Source organism: Anoplopoma fimbria, chromosome 6 (genome assembly GCF_027596085.1).
Source record: "Anoplopoma fimbria isolate UVic2021 breed Golden Eagle Sablefish chromosome 6, Afim_UVic_2022, whole genome shotgun sequence".
Lineage (NCBI taxonomy): Eukaryota > Metazoa > Chordata > Actinopteri > Perciformes > Anoplopomatidae > Anoplopoma > Anoplopoma fimbria.
Window position 1 is genome coordinate 9,504,850 of NC_072454.1, and position 14,644 is coordinate 9,519,493.

General features: G+C 40.5%; 1 protein-coding gene across 1 annotated transcript in view; it reads left to right on the top strand.

Moving 5' to 3' along the window:
* Positions 1 to 14,644, top strand: part of fmn2a (formin 2a) — a 39,536-nt gene that overhangs the window by 18,813 nt on the left and 6,079 nt on the right. The window contains 7 exon segments of the mRNA XM_054600112.1: positions 2,917 to 2,978; positions 6,934 to 7,025; positions 7,122 to 7,251; positions 7,418 to 7,564; positions 8,201 to 8,260; positions 8,916 to 9,036; positions 11,113 to 11,205. Coding sequence (XP_054456087.1) covers positions 2,917 to 2,978; positions 6,934 to 7,025; positions 7,122 to 7,251; positions 7,418 to 7,564; positions 8,201 to 8,260; positions 8,916 to 9,036; positions 11,113 to 11,205 — 705 coding nt within the window.

Here is a 14,644-nt window from a genome sequence, read left to right on the forward strand (position 1 = left end):
CATGTGATTTACTATTATTATTATTATTATTGTTTTATTTTTTTTTTTTTTTTTTTTTTTTTTTTTTTTTTATTATTATTTTTTTTTATTTATTTTTTTATTATATTGTAATCGTTGTTATTATTACAGTTTTAATCAAAAACACGCTGAACACTGACATCAAGCACCACTCATAAACCACTTTGATAACAATCTCTGTATACGAAATTAAAATGTTGCACATAGTATTTCAGATTATTTTGTTTGTTTTTTGAGTGTGTCTGCTCGCAGTTTATTATTAAAAACATCTTGTTTTCGGTCTACTAAGAAGTGAGTAAGATGGAGTGTTGGCTGAGGTCATTGACAAGCTTAAACCTCCCTCTAGTTAGTTTTATCACAGGTCATAATGTCGCAAGGCATCTGAATTGTTTTCCCTTTGTTATTCTTCTTCTTTCTTTGCTCTCATTTTGCATAATCTCTCCCCATCTAACATCCACATTATGTTTCTCCGCGGCGCTCTTTCTTTTCTCTGATGAGTTGTCACCATCTTGTCTGAGCGGCTTTGTTAAAGTGAAGTCATTCAGGAGATGTTGATGGGAACAGACTGTTTTCCTGTTTTAGTTACTCTCTGATTGCTCTCCAGTCTTCGCTCATCCACGTGTCTAAACACTCTTCCTCACCTCCCCATCCTCTTTCAGTCCCCCTACAGTGGAGCCTTTATTACACCTTCAACTCTCTATCTCAATGACAGCTGGGTAGGTTGCATTAAAATAAATGTGCACTACAGAGACCATGGTTGGTACGTTTTATACACTTGTAGCAATTAACAGTTACTCTGTTGGGCTGTTTTGTCTGACTGCAATATCTTCAAAGCATTTTGTCGATTTTCACTCTTCTGGCCTTAACATCAGTCGATGGTGAATCCATTTCAGGGCAGAGTGGGAGGGCAAGCGAGGGCCTCTCTCATCAGCACTGTCATTCATCTTCTATGTTAGGACAGTTTTTGCCAAAGTGCATAATGAGCACTGATTGGAAACTTCAGTATATCATTGAGAGTAAGATCAGAGTGAAGATATTTCTGCCTTGCACAAACAAAGTCACCCTCGAAGGTGTTTTTTATTTACGTTGCCATGGATTTTAATTGAATGATTATTAGGCGTGACTAATTATATACTTAAAACACTTGTTATTTTACCAAAACACTATATATTAGCAATGCTGTTGTTTTACCATTTTTTAAATGATCTCATGTTCCCTTTTGTCGTCAGAGGTTTCAGATGATTAAAGAATTGAATCACAATTTGTTTACAAAAGAGAGGGATTCATTCATCAAAACTTCATAATTGTCCCTTTCGGTGCAGTGAATCATTGTTTTATTTGCTCTTTATTCCGTGATGAAGACAATGACTAGCAAAGGCATCATAACTTAAATATCTCTGACTCGCAGAAAAACAACTTCTGAATCATTCATTTAGATCGTGTCTGTTTAATGGCGACCAATTTGCACAGCGAGGAGTCAACACATTTTTCTTTTCCTCACATCTGTGTTTGTTTGGTGTCAGACTTGGCCGACACTCTGCATGTTTCATAGGACACTTCCGTGCCGTGTCTGCTTCCTACGAGGCTTTTGAGCGCCAGTCACTGTATTAGATGGTGGTTGTCAGCGCCTTGCTGGGGTTGAATGTGGTTGTCAGGGTAGACCCAGGCAGATGGGTCTGGCTTTTGGTCATATGGGGTCTGTGTGAGAGTGATGATAAGGCTTTCTCCCATGTCTCTTTAAAGAAAAAAAAAAAAGAAGCTGGCTCCAATCAAACCAGCCCGCCAGACTCTGGTTCTGATAGTAATGAAAACCAAATGTTAACAAGAGAAGAGTGCGAGAAACAAAAAAAATGGAAAGTCAAAGAGGAGGAAGTTATTTTTCTGTGGTGGCTTTGGAAGAGGAAAGAGTGTGAAGAGGTGAGAGGGTGACAGCAAAGAACTGGGGGGATTTGCCCTTGTGGCAGCAGAGTGATTAAAAAGCATGAAGGATAACATGAAGGGAGAAAAAGCTATATAAAAGCTAAAAACACCAGACAGAACTTTTTTTTTCCAGATACCTGATCTTTCTCTAATTTTGATTAGATTGTCTACTGATCTTCTTTATTCTTGTTTGCTTAAGTTAAGTCAATGAAAAGCTTATAAGAAGTCCAGTCACAGAGTCAAAGCATAAGACTTAATGTAAAGTGAACATTGTGCATTGAATAAATTACTCCCAAGTTTCCTTTATCCCCTCTGACACTAGCTGTTCCCCCTGTTCCTCAACAGCAAATGAGCAGATCAAAACAATGTCAGTAATTTGGACACCCACAGCACGGCGAAACACATATATAGGTGTGGAGTGCTTTCGCTGGGTGATTGTGCGTACAGCAACACCTCAGCCTCAACACTGCAGACCCCCGGGCTCTGTTTGTCTTTAAACATTTACTTTCAAAGGATTAATGCTCACGGGCGCCAGGTCCTCGCGCCGAGACAAAAAGGCGACACCAGGAATTCAAACACAGGAGTTCAAACACAGATCTTTGTACCTTTGACAGATTTCCTAAGACCTACGTATTTATGTTTTAGTAAGCGGCCCCCCTTCCAATGCAATCGTGATGAGAGCTGATATCTGTGTAAGTCACAGCACATGACGCTTTATGTTGGCTGTGCAGGGAGAATTTTGACCTTGTTTCATGCCACATTCGGCTCCACCAGAGCAGAAAACAAAGATTGGAAAAAGTGTTCTGCCAATGTTTGTGATCGTTGTCTCAGCCAAAGAAAATGTTACAATCTGAAGTGGAGGCCTGTTTGTGCTGCTTTGATTTCTGACTTAATGTTGTTTCTCGTAGGTAGCAGAGAAATGTCATGACATACTTCAGCATTCACATTAACCATGTCGTCCTCTCCTTCCATCCACAGCCGTCCTAAATATGGACAACACTGTCGTTGATCTGGAGACCCTGCAAGCTCTTTATGAGAATGTGAGTATCACAACAGGTTAAAGAGTTTCTGGAAGCTGGAGTCTGTCTTCATGGTTACAACAGTCATAAACATTTTTTATCTTTGCAATTTTTTGGACTTTGAGGAGAGGATAATCAAGGCTTATGTGGACAGAGGTTTCAGTAAAGTCAATACACCCATGAAAAGACAATATCCCAAACTGAAATACACTTCTGCACTTTCCTGCCAATGCAGAACCATATAAACACACAGTGTTGAGCAACAAACCCAGTGGAGTTAAACAAAGTAACACCACTGACAGCTCGGGCTGATCTTGACTGCAGCATTCGGTGTGGGAAAAGCTCACAGTCTTTTTTCTTCTCCTCTGCGGTTTCGCAGTAGAAGTATTATTTTGGAACAGTTTGCTTGTGACAAATAGAATGATTTATGGTTACACATTTCATGCCATATATGAATAACAGGCAATCATTTTATTATAGAGTGAAACCTAAGGAGGACCCAACAAGCGGTGATATCAACAATATGGCTAAATAATCATTCATCAGCTGTTAGTATTGTTTGATTTGGCACTTCCCTGGGGGTAAGCCACAAAACACCAACTGTTATCCATCAAAAGATACCTTGCAAAGGTTATTAAAACCTGAACTGAAGAAAAAAATGAATTGGTGTGTTTATAATATAAATCAAAATCAAAGTCAGTCAGAGATGTCACTTCACTGGGAACATATTTATCTATGTGGACTTCTTATTCCATGTTCCACTTTAAAGGGCTAACTAAAGGAAGTGTGTATTAGATACCAAAACAAACAGGCGAGCCACAAACCGTACTGGTATGTGTGCTGTTTGCCAAAGAGTCAGTCCTGTGTAGGTCCGTCTGCTGGCCTGGAAGAGGACCAACACTTTCACGTAGTAAACATGTTTTCTTAACACTAGACGTGATTGAATTCACTTTTGTAACGCCCCTGTGCAAAGGAAATAAGTGTTGAGAAGCTCCAGGGTTTTCTGTCACACAGCTCCTCTTGAAAGTGCATCAAAAAAAACAAAAAAGAAGAAAGTAATATTAGCATGAAGAGAGTTACTGAGCTGTCATCGCTACTATCCCATATGTCTCCATGAAAGGCTCTTTGTATACAGTAAATACATATTCATCAACCTTCACTTATAGTTTATCCCCCCGCCCAGTAGAAACTGTTCAGGACCCGTTCGTATTCGGGTCAGTAAATAATGGAACATGAAAACGGGCATGTTTTGCACATTTCAGCTGTAATACAGTTTTAAGATGCTGTGAAATTCCTGTGAATTGTTTTTTGGCACAACTACACAGGAGAAGCTGGGACCTTTGGCTGCCAGAGGCATATTAATAATGTTGATCATGGGAATGAGACTGAGGCTTGAGACAAGCTGTAGCTATGAACCAATGTGTCATAACTGAGGATCAAAAGTCTTCTAACCTCTCCACTCACCCCGAGTCTCCAAGCCCTCTCCCTTTCTCTCTCTCTCTCCTTCTCCCCCTTATGGCTTAAGGCTATGTTATTGAGTTGAGGAGCCAAATTGTTTCTCTTTTGTATTGCGAGACTCCATCCTGTCTGTGGGTCTCCAGCCCCCTAAACCACAGTTGGCAGCACAGTCAGCCTGTCTTGAGGAATGCGAGGGGCTTCTAATGGTTACACCCTCACTCACTGTGCTAGGAGCAAGATCACACACTGCTCTCCCTCACTCTCTTTTTTTTTTTTTTTTTTTTTTTTTTCTCTCACAAACATGCTCACAAACAAACACGCTGACCCACACGAATGTGCACGTACTGTACCGTGTGCATGCAGGGAGACGCACACACACAAGGCAGGGACAGAGTCACTCAGTCTATGGGCTGAGGATTATGGCCGCTCCTGTTCTTTGAACAACGAGCCGCCGCCATTAAAGGGGTCACATTGATAGTGGGACACCACTCCCTCCTCTCTAATATCGCAAGCTATAATCTGGGTCCAGACAGTCTGAAGTTCAGACTCCTTTCAGCTGACGGTAGCTAAATGTCACAGAGGTCAGTTTGAGCCATAGTCCCTCCTATGGACTTTTACACTACAAATAATCGCCTCATACTACTTTTTTTTTTTTTTTTTTTTTAAAGCAAAGCCTTGTGATGTCTAAATATATTTAACATGTTTATCACCTGATGAAATTTGTCATTTGGACAACATTCTTTGGCATCTCAATGTACAAATAATCACATAAATGTTGCTCCATTGAAAATTGAGTGACATAAATAGTGATTAAGCCCTGGCTGGTGCTGTTTAGCCCCGCACTAGAAACCTGTCTAATGAAAACCACTTGGCTACTGCCAGAATTCTGGCATCGCAAATATCATTATACTTTCTTTTTGCATTTGATATTCCACACGGGACTGTATTCCTCATGCTAACAACCACTGCAACATGCCCTAGCAATTCAAAGATCACACGCTAATGCCTACTTGTCCCCAATTACACCAAACACTGCTGGGCTCCGATGCTGCCCTTTGAAAAGGATCTGCTTTGTATTAAATATATTTACACTTGAAAACATCTCAAGAGAAGGCGAAGGAGAGCTTGCCCTCGTCGACAGAAGGCGGCGGTGTGTAGAATACTAATCGGGCCCTCAGTGCTTTTGATGCTGCCGTTTGATGTTTACCAAGGATCCATGGCGAGGCCGAAACCGTAGAGTAGAAGGATGGAGAGGAACAGAGGGAGAGATCAGACTGCTGAGACCCAGACTTTGGGGGTCTTTGGGCTCTGGAGAGACTGATAGATAGTTTACGTTCTCCTCCTGGGGATTGTTTTATTGTTTTACCCATCTGCGTCAGACATATTCACATCTATTGTCTTTGCCTCTTGTGAAACGAAGAGGCATTTCTGGCCTGCTTTTCTTTTATACCACCTTGTTTAAAAAACTGTGGTCCAGGGCCTGACAGCAGGATAATAGTCTGGAATGTAGTCTGGCCGTGGCTACTCTTTAACATTTATGAAACTTGTACTGTATAGACAGCCTTCAGTCAACTTTAAGAACAAAACAGAGGAATTATTTTACTCTTCAGCTAAAGTTTGTCTTCATAGAGAAATTAAGATCCAAGCCGTCTAAACAAATCTACCGCAAGTTTGGCTGCGCTGGAGCTTTTGATCACATTGCATGATCTTCATTAGCTGATGGAGTTGGAGTTAAAGTTGTCATGAAATTGTAGACGAAATTGTGTCTGAGCTCGTTAAGGACTTCTTGTCAATGTTAGCTCGCAAGGTTTTGACTCTTAAAACAGCAATTAACAGAACATTATCACCTCAATGCCCATTGAGTACTGTAAGTGAAAACTAAGGTTTATCTAAAATATGTATTTGTCTTTTGGTCTGCTTTGCAGGACTCTAGAGACTCAGAGTTCCTAATGATTAAAGAAATAACCAGTGTACTGAATTTATTAAATTATTAAAGAACTGTAAAGCTGGAATTAAGTGTGTGCAAGTAAACAACTTGCAAACCTGCAAAATAGGGGTATTTCACATCAGTCAATATGATTGGCACTTTATATCATTGCTCAACTATCAACTATCATTGGCCCATCCACTTACATTGATAATGTTTGTTTCACGGATGCAGTGGTTTGCCATCAGCATGAGATTTATACCCGAGTGTAAAAGAAACACACACACAAAATGTGTCCGAAAGACAGCAGTATATGTTCACCTCCAGAAGTATGATTCCAGTTCAATGTGTTTGGCATTAGGAGCTCAATTTTACCTGTTATTTATTTCCCTGATCAGACATGTGCGCACCGTGTCTTTTGGTCAGCTAGTCTTTAAACTAGGTTTTAATTTGAGTAAGAAAAAACGTTCAACTGTGAGACTTTATGGCAGACATTTTTATGGTATCCTGTATTCTATGTACCTTTTTAGTTAGACGTGCCTGTACAACATACATCCCCATCTTAACTTAATCTGCATTTGCATGTTACAGAGAGCTCAAAATGACGAGATGGATGGAATTAAAAAGCATATTAAATCATCCAAAGACAAGGAGGACGCCAAGCCACTGGACAAGCCAGAACAGTAAGAGCCAACCCTACCTTCAGAACCAAATTCATTACATGAGAGCTATGTCTTTAAATAGATGTGTTATGGTGACTCATCTTGTGCCTTCTTCAGGTTTCTATTCCAGTTATCCCAAATCCCCAACTTCTCTGAACGAGTGTTCTGCATCCTGTTTCAGTCAACTTTCCATGAATGTATCACCTCAATCGTCCGCAAAATAGAAATCCTTCAGAGAGTGTGCAAGGTGAGCCACAGGGCCTCTTCTCGTTTGATTTCCTTTTCCGTCACTCAATTTAACCTTCATGTCTTTGTCTCATTTGTGTGTGTGTGTGTGTGTGTGTGTGTGTGTGTGTGTGTGTGTGTGTGTGTGTGTGTGTGTGTGTGCGTGTGCGTGTGTGTGTGCGCATCAGACTCTCCAGAATGGTAAGTGTGTATCGCAGGTGCTCGGCCTGGTGTTGGCTTTTGGCAACTTCATGAACGGAGGTAATCGGTCTCGAGGGCAGGCCGACGGCTTCACCTTGGACATTCTGCCAAAGCTGAAGGACGTCAAGAGCAGTGTGAGTCTAAGTGTCGCAGGGATGAAAGCAAACATCACTCACGCCACAAGAGCATACACTCAATTAAGTGTTAAGGAGACTAGAAGTGTGTAAATCAAGTTTTGTAAAAAATACGTAAATGAGAATATATGAGATCCCACAGAAACTGCTTTATTCTGTAATTGACATTGTACTTGAAAATAAGTGGTGTGGGAAAATGGTGACTCTAAATGTCGATCTGGTCTCAGTTTTACAATTGTCCAGAAGTTGAAAGGGACCTTCATTGCTGCCAAACATAAGGACCGTAGCTGTGCAGATTTATGGAGAGGTTTCTCTGTTTGCTGTTCTTATTCAATATCACAACGGGCTCAGCGTGCCCTTGGCACTGCCATATAAGGCAACACAGTGGTTTGTGTTTTTGTGGTGGTGGACCGGGTAAGGTATCCATAAAGAACATCAAACTTTCCTCCAACCCTGAGTTATGAAAGCCATCCCAGCAGTCATGTTTTGTTGTATTGCTCTTCCAATGCCGTGATTTATCCCCAACTTGTACGACCGCTGTCTCTATTCCCGTTTGCCCTGCACAAATTAAAACGTCCTGCTTAAATTAATAAATAAAGGGGGTTTATTTATTTGGATCTTTTTTCTTTCTTTCAGGATAACTCCCAGAGTCTTTTGTCCTACATTGTTGCTTACTATCTAAGGCACTTTGATGAGGTATGTTTTGGTTCCTGTTTATTTGAATCACTTTTCTGTTTTAGTCTGATTTGCTTAGAAATCCTTCCAGAGCTCTCTTTTCATCTCCTCTCTTGCCAGAGGATACCATGGCTTATCCTTTATCAAATTATTTATTTTCTCTTTCCTCATTTACGGCAGAAACAACTCTCTCTCCTTCCTTGGCTCTCTCTTCTAATTCTCTTTCTGTCTTTCACTCTTCATCTCTCGCTCCGCTTTGGTCTGGGTTCATTCAAACCTGCAGTCTGTTCATTGGCACAGCATCCAAAGGAGCGCTAGTGTAAATAATTAGGTTCTCCAGATGAGATGAACTCAGTACAGTGCTGCTTGCCAAAATCAACCTGCATGACATGGATCTAGCACTCACAGCCGCCTCGTAGTAACTCTGATGGAGAGAATTGCATTGTACTCTCTACGCCAAGCTTCATGGTCATTATCTGCTGTAGTTTCAGCCATATCTTCTCTGGGATGTTTGGACTGTTGATAAGAACATGTAGGGCTCTGAGGACATTTATTTCAATCTTGCCTTGTGTCTACGGCATATACTAGAGAGGCCCTCTCCCATTGGAGGAAGATTGACTTTGACACTGGTGTGTGTGTGTGTGTGTGTGTGTGTGTGTGTTTTGTGCTTTACCAGGATGCTGGCAGAGAGACGTGTGTCTACTCTCTGCCTGAGCCTCAGGACCTTTTCCAGGCCTCCCAGATGAAGTTTGAAGACTTTGAAAGAGATCTGCGCAAGCTGAAGAAAGACCTCAATGGTATTGTTGTCAACCTACGTTCAACAAATCTCCCTCTGTTTGAACACATCCAAAACCTTTGAACTGCATATTCACAACAAGCTTACCAGATAGAAAAGTTCGCCATGCTGTGTCCAGCAAATACACTATCAAGATACCATCACAGGGAAATTTTTGTAGCAATAGATTATGTATTAATCCATGCACATATCTCCTAGCACAATGGACAATAACCTGATCAGCTATGGTCATGTGCGGATCGTAGAGGCGGGTCAACAGAGAGATAGCATCTGTTTGTCGTACAGACGAGCTAACCAGAAGCAGATGTGACTTGTCAGATGTAGACTCCTGTTGGACTTGGCGTGCCTTTACTGTCCTTGTGAAATAAAGATCAAAATATAGAGAGGGCAAGGTCAGAGAACTTCCAGTACCTGTGTGCACTATCAAAGCTTCAGCAGCTATTCACTGTTCTGGAAGAGACTCTCCTGGAGCTCTGCATCGCCTCATCCTGCAAGCTGCAAACGTCCAACACACAACAAGGAGACTGTTTTGAAAAGAATTTCAGAATGCTCCTGCATGTCTCCGTGCATGCTGTGCACTCTGCCCAGGGCTGTCCTACACATGATTCATGAATGGACTGATTTGCTTAATGGCTGACTTTTTTTTGACTCTTTAATTCATTCCTTTTTTTTTTTTTTTGTCTTTCATCAGACAGTTGTTCAATCAGTTCCTGAATCTGTACACATGGTTCATCTATTACATAACTTTCCATGACTCTACAAGTGGGGGGGAAAAACAAAAATATTTTTGGTGTGTTTCACAAGCCAAGGAGAAAGTCAGAATGTCCATTGAACTAAGATTACAATAATGTAATCTTTCAATAAAGTAAAATACCCTCATATGTTGACAGTATTGCTTCATGTAGGGACTTCATTTGTTGGATTTTGGTGTAATACATTTATAAAACTCATACAGTACATTATATTAAACTTGTCAACTTACAAAAACAATCTGTTAAAGAATGAGTTATGTTATCAAGACGTCAGGAGAAAAGTGTGGAAATTGGATTATGCCTGACATGCCAAACTGATTGTTTGAGTGTAAAGAGTCTTAATGAATGAGGCAGTTGGGAAATACTCCCTTTCATTACTCTGTCTCAAGTCACTCAGCACACTTTCCAAGGACTGAAGTGCCTACAGGTGGTAAAAAAAAAAAAAAAGACATTGTGTTTGCATATGTGTGCAGGCGTGTGAGTATTTAAGTCAATGGAAGCTTGCAGCTAGATCTACAATTCCCCAAACCCGGTCTGTCCTCTATCATGCTTTATGGATCTTTGCTGCTAAACCAATCAGGTGACTGATCCGTTTTGCCAAATATTGTTTTTTCCTCTGCCATAATGATTCTTTAGGCTGTTCATTATTTGCATTTCATAAAGACGGAGTTGCTGGCAGGGGAAATGGACTTGCGTCTGCTGTGACCCCAGTGGCAGTGGCACATGCTGACCGTACATAAATACATCATCACATGCTATACCTGCAAACCTCTTCATTACTTAGCAGAGCCAGCTGAGCGCTCTAACAGACGTGGGCTTCGATGACAGTTCCCGGAGGGGGGTTCTGATAGGTAGGCGGTGCAGAAATGGCCTTGGCTGGCCCGAAAGACATCAGTAAGCAATGCAGTGGAGGGAACTCGATGTGTACCTTTTTGGTTGAGGCACCATATGGTCTATGAATTACCACTAGCCCAGGCTCGACCTTCCCGTTCCCTGAAGCGCCTCATGGCCTCTCCACCTCCAAGGCACTTGAGCGGAGTTTGTGTATCCGTTATGATTGCAGATAGAGCGTGACGATAAGTTTCTCCTGGGACCAGAGCGCAGGCCTTCCTGGTTCCTGGGGGTCCCTTATTAGTCATTATGGGTCATTATGTCTTTGCCGACACTTATTCAGCTGAAATTCAGTAGTGATTTATCAAAGCAGGCTTTTAACTGGGGCACAGTGCGCTGTGGAGTTTGTTATTACAAAACAAATGCTGGATAACATATTGAGACGCTGAAAGACTACTTTCCCCTCTCATCATGATCATCTCTTGTTGTTTCAGCATGCTCAGCAGAGACGGAGAAAGTTTGCAAGTTTTCCTCTGAAGAGAACCTGCAACCCTTTAAGGGCAAGATGGAGGAATTTCTAAGCCAAGGTGAGCCTGTTATTATTGAGAAGCCTTTCACCAGTCTCATTAAAGGATATTCTGCTTTTAGTTTTCTTTCAAACAAATCCCATGAAAAGACCAAAATCAACAATGAAATTATCCTACTCACAAGTGTTGTCTGTGTAGCAAAGCCAGATATATATCTTGCTCTGTGCTGTAAGCCTTCATTGTTGTCCAAAAACTATTGAAAGAACATCAGTGAACGACAATGTTGCACTGAGTGACATGTTCCATCACTACCATGAACATGGGCACTGTAATTCAACGTATCCTCATACAACGGATTGTATGATATCTTGCAAAAAAGTTACTACTCTTTTCCTTTTTTTTCTTTTTTTCCTACAAAAGTCCAGCAACACGTGACAATTTCTGCTTGTTACACTCTTTTCAAAATAAACTTCAGTCTTCACAATAAAGAAATTATTTATTTTCAGTCAAAAAAAGTATAGGTAAAGATTGTGAAATACTTTGGCAAAAATACTTAGTTAGGTTTAGATAAGGTTGTGGTTTGGGTTAAATAACTGCAGAAGTGATGTTACTAAGGTACAGCACTTACGTGACAAAAAAAAAAATTAATGTTGGCTTCTTGTTTGACATGCGGCACAAACAGCGGTCTTCTGGCTCAAAGACTGCTTTTTGTTTGCCTCATCAACCTCCCCTCCCGCTCTCCCTGTGTGGGTTTTTTCATTCTTTATACTTCCTGGTTCATGATTACGTTGATAACATACAAATTGATTTTGTGGGATAACTAAGAATTGCAGTGCATTCATTTTCGCATGTATAGCTATGAACGCTGTATGAGACTAAAAATATGTTTTTAGTCATATATATACTGTTCTTTTAACTCCTTTTTAGAAACATTTGCCAAAAAACCGTATGTGTTTAGCTGGAGCAAAGTTGGCTGAAGGCTGAGCACCACAGACTTGATAAGGAAGTTGTAAATTATACATTATGTATTGTTAGTTTTGTTGAGATTTGTTCAGTGTAAAAAATATAGATTTTCTCTAGCCTTACCCTTATGATGATGGGGAGTCTGTTTAAGCATAAGGTTTTCACATCTGTGTTGCCATCAGGTGTTAAAACTTAAAGAAGCAATATAATGTATTCCCCCTGAATCCAAAAGCATTCTTTGCTGGGGCACCCTTGGCATATCTAAACCGAAAAGGAATCTGTGGTGTAAGAGTTTGAGCAGCTCATCAATCAGAATTCTGCAAGTCTTCTATGTCTGCAGACACATTTCCAAATATGTTTCATGCTGTTCTCTGGTTGATATACACACACACACAAGGGTTCACTCAGTGTCGTTTCCATAGGGACATCTGTTTATACCAGGGTGTATTGAATAACTCACAGCTATTGTTTCAAGTACGCCTATCTGCCTTGGCAGATTATGACTGCACTTGGTAGCTGGGTCTTTTATCTTGATCTCTACCTTTTTATAAAACAGAGAATACCTTGCTCTGCCTCAAAGGGAGATTGAGGATGGCCTAAGGTGAACCTGTCTAGCAGTCTGTTAAATTGAGTGGGGAGAACAGAGCTGGATATCTGAGAGACTGGAATAAAACTGACTTGTTTGTATTTGATCCTTTTCACTTAGTACTTTTTATGTCATGATATGTTATTATAATATATTCATCCTTTTTTAAGATGTTTACTCAGTTCCTGCCTTCCTCTATTTAGCACTCTACCTGCTTTTCTGTTCTAATAGCAACGTTCTTTTTATTATGTCAGAGGAGATGACCTCCATGACCTCTTCTCTCTGTCCATCACTCCTTCACTCCTATAAGGAAAGCAATTAAACCTTCACAGTAAGGCGTTCAATAATAGGGCTGTTCAAATGATGATGATTATGGATTGTAAACATGAGCTTCCTCTTCCATTGACATTTTATTCCAACAAGAGTCTACAGGCATGCTAGTGGTTCTGTAAGGCTGTAGGCAAGGCTGTGCTATGAGCTAAATGCTAATGTTGACATGCTCACAATGACACTGCAAACATGCTGATGTTTATCAGATATCATTTCATCATGTTCACCATGTTAGTCCATTGTATTAGGATGCTAGCATTTGCTAATTAGCACTAAACACTAAGAACAGTTGAGGATGTTTGAGTGTTATTGGTTCATCAGGTGTTCGGCAGGCAGCAACTCCTGAAGAGTGAAGCCAATGGGGAAGACCCTTAATCATGCATTATTTATAATAGCCAGCAGGGGGCGACTCCTCTGGTTACAAAAAGAAGTCAGATTGTATCTGATTGTATCTATATTGTAGTCTATGAGAAAATTACTCTACTTCTCACTTGATTTATTACCACAGTTAACATTGTGAACATTAGTTTATTGTCTCAAGCTATTTTTTGCCTCTACATCAATAAGGCATGATGTTCATTTAGTAAATTATTGTCCCATTTAGCGCAAAATAAACTATAAAGCAAGGTATGCTTTAGGGCGTGGCTTCCTTGGGATTGACAGGTCTCCACCGCTGCGTTATCTGGTCTGTGAGTTGTCCGTGTTTTCGTCTTCAGTTCATACAAATCTATTTGAACTGTTTTGGTTGTCTTAAAAACATCTTACTTGGTCGTACCCTTTCATGTCACTTCTGGTTGTAAACAACCAAAATGGCGCTGGTCAAAATGCCGAACTTGAGGCTTCAAACCAGCAATCCACAAACCAATGGGTGATGTCACAGTGACTATGTTCACTTCTTATATGCAGTCTGTGGTGTTTGGTCATATGTATTAGACAAAAATGAGAAATTTCACCTCATGTCTGCTAGGTGAAAAATCAAAGGATCATCACGTTCACCCTGAGGGGAACAGGAATGCCTTCAGCAAATTTCATGGCTATCTATCCGATAGCTGTTGAGACATTTCACTCAAAACCACAAATGTCAAAGTTATGGTGGTGCTAGATAAAAGGTTTTGTGCCGATCCAACAAGTAGATGTTGAGATATGTCTCTGGATAAATGAAAACCTGTAACTAGCTGTAGATGCTAGATGAAAATTCAGATTTACCAAAGTCATTAGGATTCATCCTCTGTGCAGCGTGGATATCTGTACCAAATTTCATGGCAATCCATCCTATAGTAGCTGGCTGACCGACTGACCAACATTGCCAACACCAGTATTTTCAGTCCTGAAGGAGGCTAACCATTACATCTTTGTTCTCAATATTACTCCAACAAAATCCACTGAAAATGCAGTCTTGTTTATCCGTCATGTCCACCAGATGTCACACAGACATGCTTTTTTCCCCCCCTCAATAATCTAACATCTACAACAATATTGGGATATTGTGGTCTACTTCAAAGGTGTACGACCTAGTTTATTATGCTTGTTTTAACATAACAAGCCAAATGTCATTCTGTACGTAGCATTGGCTTTGACCTTGGCTACATTCAGTTGGCTGTGACCAATCTTTCTGAAGGA